This window comes from Cottoperca gobio, chromosome 13 (assembly GCF_900634415.1).
Source record: "Cottoperca gobio chromosome 13, fCotGob3.1, whole genome shotgun sequence".
NCBI classification, from domain to species: domain Eukaryota; kingdom Metazoa; phylum Chordata; class Actinopteri; order Perciformes; family Bovichtidae; genus Cottoperca; species Cottoperca gobio.
The window spans coordinates 11,749,264-11,767,644 of NC_041367.1; the positions used below are offsets into that span (position 1 = coordinate 11,749,264).

The 18,381-nt window shown below is 40.0% G+C and overlaps 2 protein-coding genes across 2 annotated transcripts in view; both read right to left on the bottom strand.

Moving 5' to 3' along the window:
- Nucleotides 1-702: 702 nt before the first annotated feature.
- On the bottom strand, nt 703-8,885 carry calm3a (calmodulin 3a (phosphorylase kinase, delta)). Its single transcript, XM_029445698.1, has 6 exons — nt 8,606-8,885; nt 4,600-4,630; nt 4,160-4,303; nt 3,603-3,709; nt 2,759-2,894; nt 703-2,416 (listed from the first exon to the last, which is right to left on the bottom strand). Exons 1-6 carry the CDS (start codon nt 8,606-8,608, stop codon nt 2,388-2,390), a joined length of 450 nt encoding a protein of 149 aa, XP_029301558.1. The 5' UTR covers nt 8,609-8,885; the 3' UTR covers nt 703-2,387.
- Nucleotides 8,886-14,583: 5,698 nt separating this feature from the next.
- LOC115017788 (potassium channel subfamily K member 13) overlaps nt 14,584-18,381 on the bottom strand; it is an 8,139-nt gene continuing 4,341 nt past the window's right edge. Inside the window, exon 2 of the mRNA XM_029446482.1 lies at nt 14,584-15,961. Coding sequence (XP_029302342.1) covers nt 15,138-15,961 — 824 coding nt within the window. The 3' untranslated portion in view covers nt 14,584-15,137. The remainder of the gene's footprint in view (nt 15,962-18,381) is intronic.

The window sequence follows — 18,381 nt, forward strand, 5'->3', positions numbered from 1 at the left end:
TTTTATACCATAATATTAGCTAATATTGGACACTCTTTACATGTACGATTTATATTAAAATGACATCTACTGAAACCAGGATAACGTTAAAAAAGTCTCTATTCTCACTGCTCTCTGGGAGAATATTGTTGCACAGCACACCAGTGATGATCTCCCGCCTGCCATTACACAACCAGAGAGGGATAATCACACCTGCCTGTGCCTGAGATGCTGCAGCTCTTATTGTCCTGCTGAGTGTGCCCTTTTGTGTTTCCTAATTCATCTTCCTTATCTACTTAACCAAACGATTAGCATGTGGACACTCATCCAATCACATCTACTTGCCGCAGATAGCGCCTCGTGCCATTGGCCGTTGTTGTGACCCGTCAGCAAGAAGGCGAGGGCTCATGTTTGCATTTAGTATGAAAGGTCACGACCCTATAGCTGACGTGGATTACCACAGGCTCCTGCAGAAATCTCATGAGCTACTAAATATAGCCTGTGCCTGGGATAGTGTCTCCAGTGAAGGGCTAGGGTGACCAGCCCTGACCCAATCTCAGACTGTCTGGATGGGATTTGTGCTCCTTTCTGGCACAGGGCCACGGGGCAGTGAAAGGAGATAGTGCAGCATTCAAGATTTGTGAATGTCATTGGCTTTAAACTAATAGAAAACAGGATGCATGTTAAATAAAGAGCCACTTTAGATTAAACATGACATTGAAATGCAGGTGAAGTAAAGCTCAATTTATTGATTTATGGAAAATATATCACATCTTTAAATTTTTGAAATGCCTTCAGAAGTTAACAGTCCATTTACCATTTACTTCCTGACATCCGAATCAAAAGGTAACCAATTAAAACGCCTCAGGCAGAGCAGTATTTAAGTTCCATGCTTTGAGGAAATCGTATGATACCTCAGCTAACTCTCTTCTTAAATTTAGCTTCAACTGTTCAAAAACCTAAAACACTTTTAAAGCTGAATTATTTGCTACAACCCAATTTCATCTCTATCTGAAAGTGCCTTTCTAATAGCCCAAATTAAACACTTCACCCCCTCCACCAGTAGTTTTTGTGAATACAGTATATGCATTCTGTTCAGTAAAACAGCAAGCAGATTGAAGTTTGAATCACCAGACTACAAATCGAAGATTAGACACCAACAAGGACGAGAAGTGAGTGTAACATATAGTTGTTATAGCAGCCGCGACAGTGACATTTGGTTTCTTTTTCTTCTTTTACAACAAAACCTTTTTTTAATAGCCATATGGTTTATACCAAAGTGCAAATATGTTCAACTGCCTGTATTTTTATGTTATTATATTAAGTAGATTTATTATATTCTAATGAACTACGAGTCTTGCAAGAAGGTTGAGGCGCTTTAGATTATTATGGCACATTTCAAAACCAAAGAGAAAACATGTCACAGGTCATTTACTACAACAATAGGCAATGCAAACTTTACGATACACTAATATATATATAGATATATTTGGTGACCAAAGTTTGTCATCAATACATTAATATTTGAGAACACATTTATAAAGCATTACATCAATATTGTACCATCAGGATATCTGATTGCAGAACAGATATATTAACTGCAGTCCTTAAGTGTTGTTTTCACAATAATCCTCCTGAAGCAATACAACGTACTACTGTCTCCAATCAGTGCTGCGGGCCATGTAAAGCCCGCGACTCAAAACAAAATATCATCCCCAAGAGGAAAGAAAACGTCAGCACTTTTCCATCTTTCGTTCTTGTCCAAACTCTTCAAAAGGTACAAGGATGCTCTTCTGCAACCGACCACCAATGAACACCCTACATGGCAACTATTTGCTCCTGCAATAATCAATAGTGACACAAATTTTACAGATATATAGCTATATAGTAATGTATATACCTCCAGTGTGTACACCGTCTGACCACTACCTCTGATGGGATCAGAGCCTCCTTGTTGTGACAAGAGACTGCCACAGAAAGGGTGCATGCAAGAAGAGTACTCAATGCAGTATTTAGAGTTCTTTGTTGAATATTGGAAAGAATTAAATAGCCAACTTCTCTATACGAACTGTGGCATCGGCTCCTTTCCCTCTGCCTTTTCAGTGTTGCTCTTTCCTCTAAATTAATCAAGAGCTGGGTGACTCAGCAGAATCTTGGTCTGAAGTCGGGGCTTCGGCCCTCTTAAAGCTTGGTCCATTAACTTCTGTAGGCATTATTCTGTTGGTGTTTGCTAAACAGATACCTTAGAAGTATTTGGATATACTGAAGCACAAATTGTTAAATTCAACAGATAAGTGATTTTGGGGGGGAAGTTTGTTTATCATTTGATAATTGTTCCTTTTTTTTGGTTCTTAAAGACAGTGATCTTAGGAGGACAAGCAACGGTGAGAAAAATGTCAGTGTTCTCTTCACTTGGCAGTCATCATCTGGACAAACTCTGTGAAGAGACAGAAAACAAGGCTTAAATGACGGACGCAAATGGAAAATGTTGGCAACTGTTCTTGGTACAAGAAATGTTTTACAATAAAGTTATGAGAGCCTATCATTAAGGTCATGTTGCAGCTGACATCATTCCGGGTTTCTGTCTTAGTAATGCAACAATAAATGTGCTTCTCGTTCTAACAAGAATTTAGTAAAAACATTACGTTGTAGTGAAAACAAGTCGAGTGGCAAAGAGAAGAAACACACAAGCACTTGCAGGGTTGTAATTAGTGTTCATTTTAAAAATCACCAAACTAAAAACTTTTCAGGGAGAAAGCAACCAAAAAGAACATCTCACCCTCATAGTTGACCTGACCGTCGCCATCAATGTCAGCCTCGCGGATCATTTCGTCCACCTCCTCATCAGTCAGCTTCTCCCCCAAGTTGGTCATGACGTGTCGTAGCTCTGCTGCACTGATGTAGCCGTTACCATCCTGCCGACGGCCAACAGAGGAACTATTGTTAGATATATATCTATCTATAGATATATATATCTATAGATATATCTATCTATAGATATATATAGATATATCTATAGATAGATAGATAGATAGATAGATAGATAGATAGATAGATAGATAGATAGATAGATAGATAGATAGATAGATAGATAGATAGATAGATATATCTCTATATAGCAGCTAAAAGCTGAATATCACTTCCTTTAGTTTCAGTGTCTCTAGTATGATGTTCTACAACAGCTATGTCAGTATCACTTAATCATCTCTGCGGTCTTCTCAGTTCAAGAGTTAACGCTTCTCTTCTGAGGCCAGCGACATTTATGTGAACTGTACTTCCTTAGCCTCATCTGTACTTAGAGCTGAACGCTAAATATTTGCATGTTAGCATGCTAAAGATAATAGTTTAGCTTGCAGAGAGACGCCAATTAAGAACCTTTTACTGGATCAACGTGCAGGTCAAAGAAAAATAAAACCGTGACCTTGTGGGACAGCTCAATGTCGTGCACAAATCTCTCTAAACATACAGGACTTTATTGCATGAAGGAATGTGAACGCGTTTTGTCTTTTTGAAACGTAGCTTGCCATCACAAGGATACAATGGGTATACAAATCTGTGTGGAGTTTCTCATTTTGTCGAGAGTTACTAGGTAATATTTGAGGACTACCTCAGACCTAACGTACCTTGTCGAAGACTCGGAAGGCTTCTCTGATCTCCTCCTCACTGTCTGTATCTTTCATCTTCCTGGCCATCATGGTCAGGAACTCAGGAAAGTCAATTGTACCATTACCTACAGTCATACAAACAGAAAGAGGTTAGAGTAATAATAATAATAATAATAATAATAATAATAATAATAATAATAATAATAATAATAATAATAATAATAATAATAATAATAATAATACATTTAATTGTGGCTACAAGAACAGACTGCATTCAATCTTGAGTAGAGTCCAACCAATACATCTGCATTGCTGATACTCTTGGCAATTTAGTTTTTAGCTCATCTCAGAAATCGGTGTCTGCGTATCAAATATGTTTAAAGCACACAGCATTGAGATTCCAGCCAGTCACCAGAGAAAAAACTGTCACATCTCATGATGATATACACTGGTAAAACCTTCCAGTAGTTTTAATTAAGGCAAGACGAACATTTGAAATGAAGATTAACCTTAAAATTGTGGTAATTAAAAGTTTCACCAAGTATTATTTATGTTTGTATGCTTTTCCTCCTCACCATCAGCATCCACCTCATTGATCATGTCCTGCAGCTCAGCCTCAGTGGGGTTCTGTCCCAGAGAGCGCATCACAGTCCCAAGCTCCTTGGTAGTGATTGTACCATCACCATCCTTGTCAAACAGCGAGAATGCCTCCTTGAACTCTGTGCATTTACAGAAATAACACCATCAGTATGCCACGAGCATTCAAGTCATTACAGAGACTTCACCATCAATCTTTCCAGCAGTCTGAATATAAAGCACAACATTTCTTAAATGGATGTGCATGTGAGCCTTTCACGTTCATCCTGTGACTCATTTTAGCCACGTCAACCACCAGCTTATATACTTACAGACCTCTGGTTACTTAAGTCTCTTAAGAAATCCTAGTTTCTAAGGTTTGGTGGAGAATCAAGGCGCTAAACCTAAAACAAACCAAACAGTTAAGGTATGCCCTCACCAGCAATCTGCTCCTCAGTCAGTTGATCAGCCTGTTAACAAAAGAGCAAGACATTGATAAAACACTGATAGGCCATCATGAAAACAATATTTTGGGCAGCCCTACTAATGATAATCTGTTATTTATCATCATTGTTTTGGTCTGTAGACGGATTAAATTAAATGGCTTAGTTCAAATTTGTTTATTAAAATTTGACATTATACTAGGCCAGAGATAAGAGAATAAACATCTGTCAAAACATATTTCAATGCCTTCACTCATGAGATGGCTGGAGTTACTGGAGCACCTTCTGTCTGAATATTTACTGATATACATTACATCCTGAGTTGTAACATTACCAAACTTAGGCTAAAGATTGTTGGTACAAAATAGTTTCCATCCAATCCAGTGCTCATTGTCCAGTTTGGTTATGATCCCCTCGAAAACCACAAAGCTCCAAAAGAAGAGATGTTATGGCGGGATGTTCAAGATTCAAACGTTTCAAATATGTTTATAAGTGTTGTAGTGTTCTGTAATGATTATAAGCAAAATCCCATATAAACGTGTTCCAAACAATATGGATAAAGCTACAGCAGTTAGTAGTGTCTACGATTATTTTATTACATCAACATGACTCAGGTGCTGTTCTTTGTGAAGAAGGAAACTACAGACACCTCTCATTCATTCAGTGGGTGAGTGTTTGATACTCAAAGACTCATTTTGGGTGGATGTGACTTTAAAATCTTCCAGTACAATGATTATAGACATGAAAGATTTGGGTATGCCTAATGAGGAGCACCTGCAGCAGAATTCACTGTTTAACATCCACAGATGCAGTCTAAACAAACTCATTCAAAACAGACTGTGATATTATGCGACAGCTGGGCCGAGACATTGCCTATGACCAAGCTAAACACTATCCCTACAGATACAAGGCAATGAAAACAAGCACAGTATTGTTTAACTTCACTTTCTTTATGAGGAGGGTACTTAATAAAAAGGACAAATTAATTGCTAAAAAGATGGGATTTTATACAATACAAGATTTGGCAATTTATGCATGCATTATATTTGATCTAAAATGTAAGACTTGTTACATTATTGAGTAAAGTCGTTGAATAGTCATATTGCTTGCAGATAGTGGAACCACATGCATATTAGCAGGGTTCCTACAACTTAAAGATTTAAAACCATTAAATTCCACTGAGAATTAAATTTAAGCCCAACTTTACAATAACCACAATTGACTAAATGTCCTTTTGCTGGTATTGGAGATGAAGGTGGAGGCATGGTGGAGACAAAGGTAGAATAGAATTTGGAAATACCTGCCGTCTGTTGGCGGGTTGACTTGGCAGCATGTAGGATTCCACTGCTTTGATTCCTATTGAGTTTTTAACACTTCCTGCACAAAATACACCATGCCTCCTGCCCTCCTACAATGTCTGGTACCGGTTGCAGCTCAGCTTTGGTTAAAAAGCCAATTTTCATTGAATTTGCACTTTCCTGTGTCGCTGTTAGCCAAGAGACCGTTCATCTACTCTGAGCATCCCGGCTTCTAACAAAATATCAGCTTGACATGAATGTGAAAGCCATTTGGTAAATTGTTTTTTAAAAATAGATGTAACTTTTGAAAGATTGATTTACGACACAATACCAATTAAGGCCTTATTTCTTGGATTAATGAACACTTTTAAAAGGATCCACAAGAACCCCGTTTAGTTTTTCAGTTTATCGTTTAATTAAGAGAACATTAACACACATTGCTATTTTACACAAACCCACAATGCTAAGATCAATGTGCCAATGTTATCCAAACCTGCTTCTCTTAAGATTGCACTTTTTACTTTTGCATTCTTACACCATATTGATTTTTCAACTTCATCTGAAATGTCATTCTGCCATCCTCGTGAGGTCTTACCAGGCCTGTCTAAGTGAGTCAACATGCCCACTTCGGGCTGAGAAAGTGTGATGAGGGACGGGTATAAATACTCCACAGCCAGAAATACACACGCCTGCTATAATTAGTGAGCCACGAACAGGGTCGCCAATGTAGCACACTGAATATCACAGCAAAACTAACCACCTCTTTGTATCTTTTTTACTGAACAGATGTGAGGCTTGGTTTACCATCATAGACTAGCCCCCGAGCCAACTGTTGCTTGACAGTGCATGCCGCTTTGTGTAGTCCTTCATTATTCTCAGATGACTTGGAAACAACTGGCATAATCAGGCATAACAAGAACTTAACTGTTGCATAAAACAATACAAGGCTACAATAAAATATTCAAACTCAATGCTGGAATTAAGAAATTAAAGTCATGCATGCAGGTAATGCATGAAATAAAAATGTTTATTGCATCATTATTTAGTTTCTAACAATCCCTTGCAGTTTCAAATCCAAAGAGATTAAAGCTAACATTTCTGTAGCTCGAGGTGGTGGTAACGCCATGTGTTCTTTGAGTCAATTTCAATGAGTCACCGTTTTGCTGGGGGGGGGGGGGGGGGGGGGGGGGGTAAAAAAGAAGGGAGCAAGACAGACTGCAGAGCATTCACTCTGTCCACTGCCAACCAGTTTGGTGGTGCTGAAGCAAGCAGCGTCTGGATCAGAGCACAGCACAGTTAAGTGTTAGAGGATTTGTACAGCGGCTGTGAAAAGTGAAAACAGTATTGCTGCTACTCAACTCATCAGTAAACAAGAAGTCACATTTTCTTATGTCCAGTACTGAAAACTACAAAGGCTGCAGGTGATTTTTTTCAAATCATACAGTCATGCATGTGAATGAATAGGATACTATAGTTTCTTCTACATCCATCACAGACCGTGTGACTGTTGTTTCATAATACAGTAAACAACAGTAGTGAAAGATTAAGAATAAGACACAGGGGCAGAGACTCGTTTTTAGTGCCACAATTGGGCTTTAAAAAAAATATATATCTAGTTCCCATTTTGGAGGGTGCACTGCGGGTCCTGACAGCCTACTGCACCAAGCATGGTTTGGTTCAATGCGGGGGAAAGGGAGGCGCAGAAGGAGGGGTGGCAAAGAGGATCATTCAGCAGGAGCAGAATGCGGTTCAACGTGGCGCAATACGTAACGGAGGAGATGCTGTCATGGTGGCGTTGCGAGAACACATAGCCCAACATGTTGCAACATAACCTTCACAATGTCCATGCAATATGACAAACAATTGTTGCTAACGGTGAGCAGGAAACTACTACCTGTGTGCTCTTATGTAATCGCAATTGGTGGCGATTACAACCTTTTCTTTTCGCTTGTTGCGCATGGCACACTATATTCGGAGCGCCCTGCTGCTGTGCCTGCTAGAGGTGCTACCCATGTTGCTGCAACTTGTTATGTGGGATGTCAAAATGGTAGTTAGCAAGACAGTTAGCCAGAGTTTTGATAGTCATCTTACAAGATTAACGAGATGGGTTTCAGATCGCGTTAACACTGGACGGTCTATTTTTACAAAGCACCTCCTTCACCACCGCCACCACCACCACCACCACGCCCACTCTTGACTCAAAGCAAACGATAAAAACGCTGCAAACCTTGATCCGAGCATGGAGGTTAAACCAGTTTTTATTCATTACAAACATTTGAGATAATCAGTGAACTGATTGATATGACATTAAAGCAGACTGTCTGTTTCCTCTCGCAACACGACGTGCACATTATGCTGAACAGATGACAGACAGTAATACACTACAAGTGTTTCCTTTCGTCAAGTGTAATGTGTAGTTAAATAGAAAACCACTGACCAACATTGTGATTCATTGAGAAAGTGATTATCGGTAACGTTATGTGCTAATCCACCGCATGATTTACTGCAGATTTCTAGCTTGTACATAACATTAGGAAAGCTATCGTTTGTCACGTAACAGTACGGTATGACTAGCGGAAGATACTTCTTTAATGCAATAAGGAGTATTTAGCTGTTATTTCGAAAGCGTCGTAAAGCAGTGTAATCAAAGTTAACGATCTAACGTTAGCTAACATAGCTAATGTTAGCGTTAGCTCGTACTCACCATTGTACCGTTGACGTTTCAAGCTCCGTAAAGATGACAAAACGACAAATGTAAGGTTTTGTATTGACCTTACAATTACTCTTATTAAGTACTTAAATTATATCAAACTTTAATACAATATATGCTCGGGAAATATGTGGAGACTGTCCCTGTGTTGCACCAGAGTGGCCCGGAAACCTCAATCCAGCGTGTGCTATGCCTCACTTTGAGTACTATATCCTTCCGCCGGTAAATCTTTGGTCCTCCCACTCAATGCATTACCAAAATACTGAGCACTGCACATGTGGAAGTGTTTTAATGGCAATACACGTTCACTATTCAATATTGTATGCCATTTTGACACATAACAAAGCGCAAAATCACAATGTTTGTTGCTCTATATGAACGAAACGCGCAAAGATACCACCCACCCTGTCTCGAGAAGGAACAGTGTAGTCTACGGAAGATTAACAGTGTCATAGACACTAATATTTAATACGTCAGAAAAAATATTTAGCATGTTCAGAGTATGTCAAATGCAATCGCAAGAACTAAAAATCTAATGTCAGGCTATAAAAAAAACTACACCACGGTCGCATGATTTACTTCACAACCATTAAACTAAAGGTGGACTCATCTTCGGGGTGATGACGTTTAGTAGTCTTATTTAGCCACTTGTTAGCAACAGCTGTTTTTAAGACAAATAAAAACTTCAGAAATGCATGAGTGGGGTATTTACTGGCGTATTTTAGGTTAAATGTTAAAATCTCTTAAACTTGTGTTAACTACAGACCTTATTTCAGGCTTCAAACCAAAAACCCAATCCAAAACACCCATTGACTTTGAGACAAGGGAACAGGATGTGCTAAAATGCTAACTTATTTCTGGATTTTAGGAGTAATTCCTGCCCCAATCTATAGTATTATCTCTGCATGCAGCAGTTAGTGCAGCTGCAGTAGTACTAAATGTAAAAAGAAAAAAGGATGCGCTTTGGAACGCAGCCAGAGTTGCTGCAGAGGGGCTCCTGTTTCCGGAAGTGCAGCTTTCTGTATTCCCATTCAGTTTTTTATTTCAACAATATCATTCAATTGTTGTAAATAAACTTATTCTGGCTTTTACCCGGTCTGAAACCCAGGTGGCAGCACAAATCTAAGCATGTCTGGCAGTGGATTACTGCACACCACTAGAAGCTCAACCTCGAAAACACTGAGCTGTAGTATCTCCCTTTCATGACTTCTCCCATTAACATTGAGAAATGTTGGATGTCCCTGGCTTAGAGTGCAAATAACCTATAGCAGAGGTAAACACGTTTACAGCCTGGTACAAAAAACAGTTTTGGTCTCTATAGCTAATTTCCCCCTTCATAACCAATGTGCGGGGGTGGAGGGGGGTGAATTCTTACACAAATCATCCGTTTTAATTATATAAAGTCTTAAAGTTACGCATTATTAAGGCGTAGCCGCTTTGAGTGACAGGTGGGTGCCATCTCAGCCCATTTTTAGATTAGCCAGGAGTTAGACGGTGGCATCACTGCCAAGATAGCGAGGGCCGGAGTCCCCCACTTTGAGTTTCAAAGTGGCTCTTTAGAAACTTATGGGTGACGTCACCGAGATTACGCCAAATCTTATACAGTGTATGTTGCCTGCATGTGCTATCCCACCTCTGCTCCCATCAGGACAACAGAAACTCTACACATCTTCCGTCGCAGACTGAAAACTCATCTATTCAGACTGCACTCTTTAATTGTTTCTTAAATGGAGCACTTGAAGCAGTTCAGCTTATTTTATGACGTTGATGCAATTGCATGAGTCTTGCAATTTTTGGGTTGTAGCCTATCCACATGGTTCAATGCATTTATTGTAAGTCGCTTTGGATAAAAGCATCAGCTAAATAATTGTAATGTAATTTAAATATAATAAAATGTAATGGCCATATAGGTTTATGTTAAGACTGCCCTTGCCATGGAGAAGAAGCCAGTCAAAGGTACAAATCAGAACGGTAACAAATTCAAAAGGCTTCATTGTTGCAGTTGTTACAAATTGTGGCGCCATAGTTGCTGAATTCAACCACAATTGAACAAGTAATTAAATGCAAACAAATTTTTTACCATTTTACCATCTTTTTTCTCAATAGCGCAAGCAGCAGAGAATAGACTTTTCAGTAAAATAGGAGACATCTTGTGCTCAGTTTCTTCAGTAGCTTTTCAAATGATTCAGAAAGAGTAGATGCAACGTGGCTGTGCTTTGGGCCCACTAGTTTTCATCCTTCATTTGTTGACCTCTAGTTGTCAACATAGTATAAACGTTCATTGATATGCAGATGACACCCAAGTTTTAATACTGTGGCTGTCAATCCTGATGGTCTCATCCAACTTCACAGCCTTGTAAACTGTATCTCTCACATGTCTCTACCAATATCCAGTGTTTACCGAATTGTCCCTATCAATAATATTGATCAAAGAAAGCCACGCTCATAAAACCGCAAATTAGGGAAAAAATAAGATAGAAGAATTCAAGTCGTCAATTGGAGTATTAGAGCCATTCGTAGAAAGACATAATCATCTGACATTTAGAGATTTAAGTCATACTATTATAATATTGCGAGACTGGCAGCTCTTAGTCGTTGTCTCTGTGTTTCCATAGCTTATAGGAACATTTGCTCTGTATGTCTTTTTACTCCAGGATGCTTGCTTTTCCTTAAATAAAGACATTTCCACCATAAATTGGTGCAAGTGCAGAACGGCGATGATTCATTTGAAGAACGGAAAGTGACCACATCACTAATGTTCTAAAGTCCCTGCGCTGGATTAAGTTAGAATACATGTTAAGAAGTTATTTTCTATAACTGCATTCATGGGCATGTCCCTGACTATTTAGTTTGAAATGTCATTTATTATGCAAATGTTTCTGATCGAGCCCTTAAATCCAGATTCTCTATTGCTATCTGTATCTAAAACTAAAACAAAGACTTACGATGAAGCTGCCATCTGCAGTTTGTCAAGTAGGTTGAGAATCAGTAGGCCTGTTCATCTCTCGGCCTTTCCATTCTAAGTATTGAAGGATGAAGTAAATGACCAAAAGGCCAAACAGAGACTTAATCCTAAAATTGTGAAAGGTTAAACTATGTTGTGAAATGTACCAGAATGCTTTTTTACTGACACAAGAGTGTGTAACTAAGGAGGGGGTCAACATGGACGGGAAGTATAGCTAAAGAGGAGAAGTATGAGTGTGTCTAGGTCAAGAGCTACAAAAAAGAGACGTATGAGTGTGTCTAGGTCAAGAGCTACAAGACACACACACACCAGAGGACTACAACAGAAAGAACTACAAAACACACACACACTAAAAGTATGTGAAAGGCCCAAAAGGCCTATATAAGAAACGAGTTGGCACAAGCTCGAGGTTATTTCCTCTGCGTCTTCACCCGAGATGAGAGATGTGAAGACTACAACACCAAAAAGACTCTGGAAGAAGTGATCCAAGTTGCTGACCGAAGTGCAGGATAGGAGTAACCACTTTCCCAACAGCTTGGACTCACAAATTGGATCTTCAGAGTTTTCTATGCTCACTCTGCAAATGGACAATTGACATGGACTGACCTCATAAGACTTTCGACAAAGTCAAGAGCGGCCCGGAGGCCTTTTTCACGCAGGAAGAATAGGAAAGCTATGCATGGCGATCCGACCTTTCTCTCTCTCTCACTCTCCCCACCGATAAGTAATTCAGATAGACATGGCAGTTATGTGTTATTCTGATAATCATGTTATATGTTGTTTGAATCAATTTAAGCTGTATGCCTTGCCCCTGCTATAATACTTAAAATAAAATGAATCTTTTGATTTAAACCAGGAATTGTGGACATTAAGAATTTGTATCTTTATGAGGTATTTTATAAGGTTTGGAGCGATTAACATCTCAGTGGTTCTGTTAATGGTTGTCTCTAGCAAGTAGATTAAACATGTCCCTGTGGCCAATTCCTGACTACTAACTAAACCTAGTCAATACCAAGTGCACAGATCATAGAGGAGAGCTGTCAGACGATTGTGACCGGTGGTAGCCGCCAAATTCACATTGCTATTCAATTTGGCAGGATTATTGGTGTAAGCGGGATAGACAGTTATATACAGGCAGTAGACACTAGGCTAACTCTCCTCGCTACCAACTTAAATAGTCGCTGTATTCTAGTTAAGGCAGAACTTGATAGGATTAGGACTCGGACTGTTAGTTGGAGAGTTGGTCGAGACTCGCCCCTGAGGGACCAGGGCGCGACCTACGCGGATCTAACAAGTTAGTAAACAGTATTTATGCATCTGGATCTAAGGACAGCTACATAAATTAGGTCTTAAAAGCACCTCCTAAAAACTCACCTTTTCTGCATTAAAATCACCTTATTTTCTGATATTAATACTCCACTGTCACTTTTAAAACTATACATATTTCTTTACAGTTTTTGAATATTACAATAACAATGATAATGTTAATTGGAGGGCTAGTATTGTTATTATCTGCATTCAATTTGCATTTGCAACCAGTAATGCAGTGGCTTGTAATATTAATACACGCAAACATTGTCATGATGGCAACCTGATGAATGGAACAGCAAAGGCCAATACATATTTGGGATATCGATGTTTTGCAGATATACTTTACTGTGCTTCATTGACATCAGTTGTTTCATGTGAGTTACAAAGCTCTCCAGCAGAGGGAGACATTGCCTACCTACCGGTCAAGCTGCTGAGAAAGAGAATGTCGAGGAACAAGAACAAATTAATGAATACAAAAAATACAAAATATTTAGTCTAGGATTAGCTAAACATTTACAGTGAAAGAAGAAAAAGCCACAAAAACCTGCATGCCCCTCGTGGGCGTGGGATGTAGACATACTTAACATTCTCTAAGCCTCCCTTCATGGATGTATTATATTACAGGTAATTTAGCAGACGCTTGTATCCAGAGTGACTTACAGTGAACTAACTACAGGGACAGTCTCCCTGGAGCAACTCAGGTTAGTGCCTTGCTCAGGGGTACAATGCTGGCAGCATCCATTACATAATGAGTATACAAGGCACAGGCCCAGGCCCCCTAAAACCTGAAATTCCTGTTAGCATTTATTTTTGGAAAGTCAATTAAATGACAGCAAAGAGACTCAAAACGCATTTGCCACATTGTTTTTAGTCATTGTGTGTCTCTTTCAGAGTGGGTGTCCTGCTCCTATGTAGGAGGGTGGGGGATCTTTGTGCCCGTCCATTCTTCCCTCTGAATTTAGCTAATTTCATGTTAGGAAAGAAATATGTTGCCAAAGCTATATAACCACTGGTAATGTGATGACTCTTGTTGTTGACCATTTGTCGATGATTGTGTATCTTTGAGTTTTATCCAAGCATAAAGGCACCAAAAAAAAGGTCAATGATTTTAGAAGTATTCACTAAATAAACTGTATCTTCTATATGGCTAACAGGAAACAGACATTTATATTATATTATTAATATTGAGAACAAATACTTGAACACTGTGATAACCCGCTGTATTTTGGGTCAAGTACAGATGCTGTCTGGAAAAAGGGTGAATTATTTTAATTCAGCGTTCTTATGACTTTATTTGATCAGTGTTTTATTGAATCTGCCCTTACTTACTGTACCGTGGCTTAGTTTGGTTGCCTTCCTAGTCTGGTAAACAAAAACAGGCTGGCTAAACTCAAGCTTTCCAAAAAGGTGTAACGAAGGGGTTATTATTAAGGGTGAATTGATTCTTAACTGCTGATCACTGATTTCATAGGGAGTTTTATCTTTTTCCTTTAGGCTACTGCAATAGGGGGCTCATAATAAAGACAGCAAAAGCTGAATCTCTTGATTTATTTCCTTTACGTGTTTGGATATTATATATTGCTGTGGTGACTCCTCCTACTGCAGGTGACTTGTTAAAGCTGCAGTTGAAGGCATATTGGTGTAATTGTCACGTTGTGGTACAGGGGAGGACCCAAATGCAGCATGCCAGACAAAAAGGGTTAACAGAGACAGCTTTATTTAAAAAAGCTTTAAAAACACAAAACAAGGTAAAACGTAAAGTGAAAACACAAATCGGGATGACACGAGGGAACACGAGGAAAGCACAAGGAGCTGTAGACCAAAATACACCAGGTAACATGAATGACGAACCGACAAGGAACACTGGGACAGACAGGGATATACACACACAGACACTAAACGAGGGAACGAGACACAGTTGGGGGAGAAAGGTAAGGCACAAGGGCAGGATGAATGGACACAGGAGGATCAAATCAACAATCACAGAGAGAGGGGAAAAAACACAAGGACAGGAAGTAACACAAAACATGACACAAGCAAGTACAACCAGATTGTGACAGTAATCATGGTAAATGTCCTCTTGGCACTAAAAGGGCTGGAAATGAGGATACATCCTATACATTTTATACATACAACAACATTTTACACTTTTGTTCACTAAAGAAAACTACAGATTACTATTGCTGTGCTTGTTAACACTACTTTCAGAAATATTTTAATTTAGCCAAGTAGGCAGTGGTCTAGCATAGATTATATTCCTCTCATATGAACAATTATCCTGTTCTTGTTTTGCAGAGGTTCCTCTGTCTGTCTCTCTGTGGCACACTGTTTCCACTTGACCCTCATCCAAAGACATTTACCAATAGCATCGGGAACACATGAGTGCCACATCATGCAATAGCCTGAACTTGGAGCTGCTTGCACCTGCTGACTATGCAGAGCGTCATCTTCACAATAACATATAGGTGGCTCAGAGTCAGAAAAACAGAGTTTGAAAAGTGGTCTGAGTTGCAGCCTATAATGGCGAATCCCACCAAACATCCAGGCCAGTGTTCTCAGCATCCAGTTCAAGCCCTGTTTGATGATCACAGAGATGGTGTTAAAGAGGGAATAGGTGCAGCACACTCCCAAGAGCATCAGGAGACAGTTTGCAACCTGGTACGCCCAGGTGTCCTCATGGTTCTCTCTCTGTCCACTGACAAAGTCCCCAAAGCCCACTGTGCTGAACGCCACAAAGCAAAAGTAGAGGGACTCCGCGTAAGTCCAGCCCTCCATGGCTGAATAGAGAGAAGCAGCCCCACATGCAACCAGCAGGACAGCAACAAAAAGGATGAGTGTGACTTGGTATACAGATGGTTTCCATTCTTCATTTCCGTTATCTTCAATGGCTCGGCCAAGCAGTCCACTGTTTCCGGTTCTCCTTCTGTGGCACCAGAATATCATCAAGCTCAGTAATGTTATGACTCTCTCGAGGAAAAGATTGAAGAAGAGTATGGTAGCCGAGCAGCCCAGCAACCCATAGAAAACAAGCAAGACCTTTCCTGTCCCAGTGATTGGGGCCGTCACTCCAAACCCTAAGAGAAACGATTAAGGTCAAAGATATCATCTGGAATTACAGACACAACCATAACATTAACGTGATTGCACAGAGGATTATATTTCTACCACTGTGAAATTTGTGTTACACAATGACTTAGTGTATGACAGGGGTGCCCAAAAGGTCGATCAGTAGTGTGGGTAGATCGCAGGTAGTGCAGGTAGATCGCGCACCGTTAAAAAAATGTATATATTATAATAATAATAATAATAATAATAATAATAATAATAATAATAATAATAATAATAATAATAATAATAATAATAATAATAATAATACATTAGGTTTGTATAGCGCTTTTCTAAAAATTCAAAGATGCTTGACAGAGTGAGTGACACAAAGATAAATATATAAACGAACAAACGAAAAAAGAAGGGGGTGATGTGGTCACGGATCCGGGAGTGGGTAAGAAGACGGGCTGCGGAGTTCTGGAGGTGTTGGAGTTTATTGCTGATTTTTGCCTTTTGACTTTTCACAGTTTAGTTTTAGGAAATTGATTTGTAGGTTAGGATAGAGTGGGTAGCGGTGGAGATTGACTTGGTGGAGATGAGGAGCTAGATATCATCGGCAAAGCAGTGGAATTTGAGACCATGACTGCGGATTATGTGACCAAGGGGGAACAGGTACAGAATGAAGAAGAGGGGGCCGAGAACTGAATCTTGGGGGACACCTTTGGGGAGGGAAGCGGTGGGGGATTTGCAATTATTAATGGAGATGAACTGGTGCCTGTCAGAGAGGTATGATTTGAGCCAAGAGAGGGCAGTGCCGGTGATGTTAAAGGTGGTTTCCAGTCGGGTGAGGAGGATGGAGTGATTGATGGTGTCAAAGGCTGCACTGAGGTCAAGGAGAACAAAAATATTGAGGTTTCCGGCGTCAGAGGAGAGGAGAAGGTCGTTGGTGATTTTGAGGAGTGCAGTTTCAGAGCTGTGGTTGGAGCGGAATCCGGATTGGAATGTTTCGTACAGGTTATTGGCAGAGAGGTGATGTTTCAGTTGAGAGGCTACAGCGTATTCCAAAACTTTGGACAGGAAGGGTAGGTTGGAGATTGGTCGGAAGTTATTTGGGGTGTCAGGGTTGAGACCAGGTTTTTTCAGGATTGGGGTGACAGCGGTGATTTTAAGGGATGGTGGGACAATGCCGGTTGACAGGGAGGAGTTTATTGTTGTAGTGATAAGTGGTGAGAGGGCAGGAAGGCAGGAAGGCAGGCCTTGACAAAGCTGGAGGGGATGGGGTCCAGAGTGCAGGTGGCAGTTTTCATTCCTGCGAGGAGTTCAGAGAGGTCAGTAGGGGAGACTGGGGAGAATTGAGACAGGGGCTGGCAGGATAAGGGGGGACAGGTGGTTTGAGGGGGAGCCGGTGCGGTGATGGTTAAGCTGTTGTAGATGTTGTCTAATTTCCTTTGAAAAAATGAGAGGAAGGAGTTCATACCTGTCAACATTGGAATTTCAAAATAAGGGACATTTTTTGCCGGACTCCGCCCATATTTGAACAGCTCTCAGCCACCAATGTAAACGTAAACACATAAGGGACGGGTATATACATTCAGGAAATACACGTTTATTTAAAGTATGTATTACTTGTACAGACATGTTTATAAGATTTATGTATTTTATTTGATGAGTTATTATCATCAATTTATTTGATGATGGATGAGTTGTGTGGCTTTTGTTTCCCCCACGAGGACTTCCTTGCGATGTCAGAGTCGGGAAACATGTCCGCTACACTGCAACTGAAATCAACGCAGAAGCTGAAGGCTACATTATTTTTAACGCAAAGCATCGACATCTTTCCCTCAGCTTTGATCACTTGGTTTGCCTCCGACATAGTTCTTGTCACACATGAAGTCATTGACAGTGTATGTTTTTGTGCGTGCTTGTGCTTGTGCTTGGACGAATATTCATGCTGGCGAACATCGCTTATTCCGCCGTGTGCGATGCTAACATCTGAATGGCACACTTTACAAAAAGCACGAGTTTGCCCGACTCTGCTTTTAATAAATAAGGGAAGGTCTCCTCCCATTTGGTACTTACATAAAGTTTTAACTTGTTTGGCAGGTACAACTGTGACTCTCATCCATATGTTTTCGTCTTCTTCTTCTGTGTTATTGTTCCTGTTCTCTTTCTCTGTGTGTTTACTGGCGGATAACGTTTTTCAGCTAAAGTTAAACATAATACTGCCATCTGCTCTACGGGAGGCCACTTTACACTTTTTTTAATACGCCTATTTTTTTTTTTGAAAGGTTAAAAATACGGGATAATTACGGGAAAATATTAAACGGGAGAAAAATGGGATGGAAGTAAAAATACGGGATAATCCCGGGAAAAATGGGAGGGTTGACAGGTATGAAAGAGGTGCAGTTGCCGACTGTGAATGATGGGGGGCTGAGGAGCTTGTTTA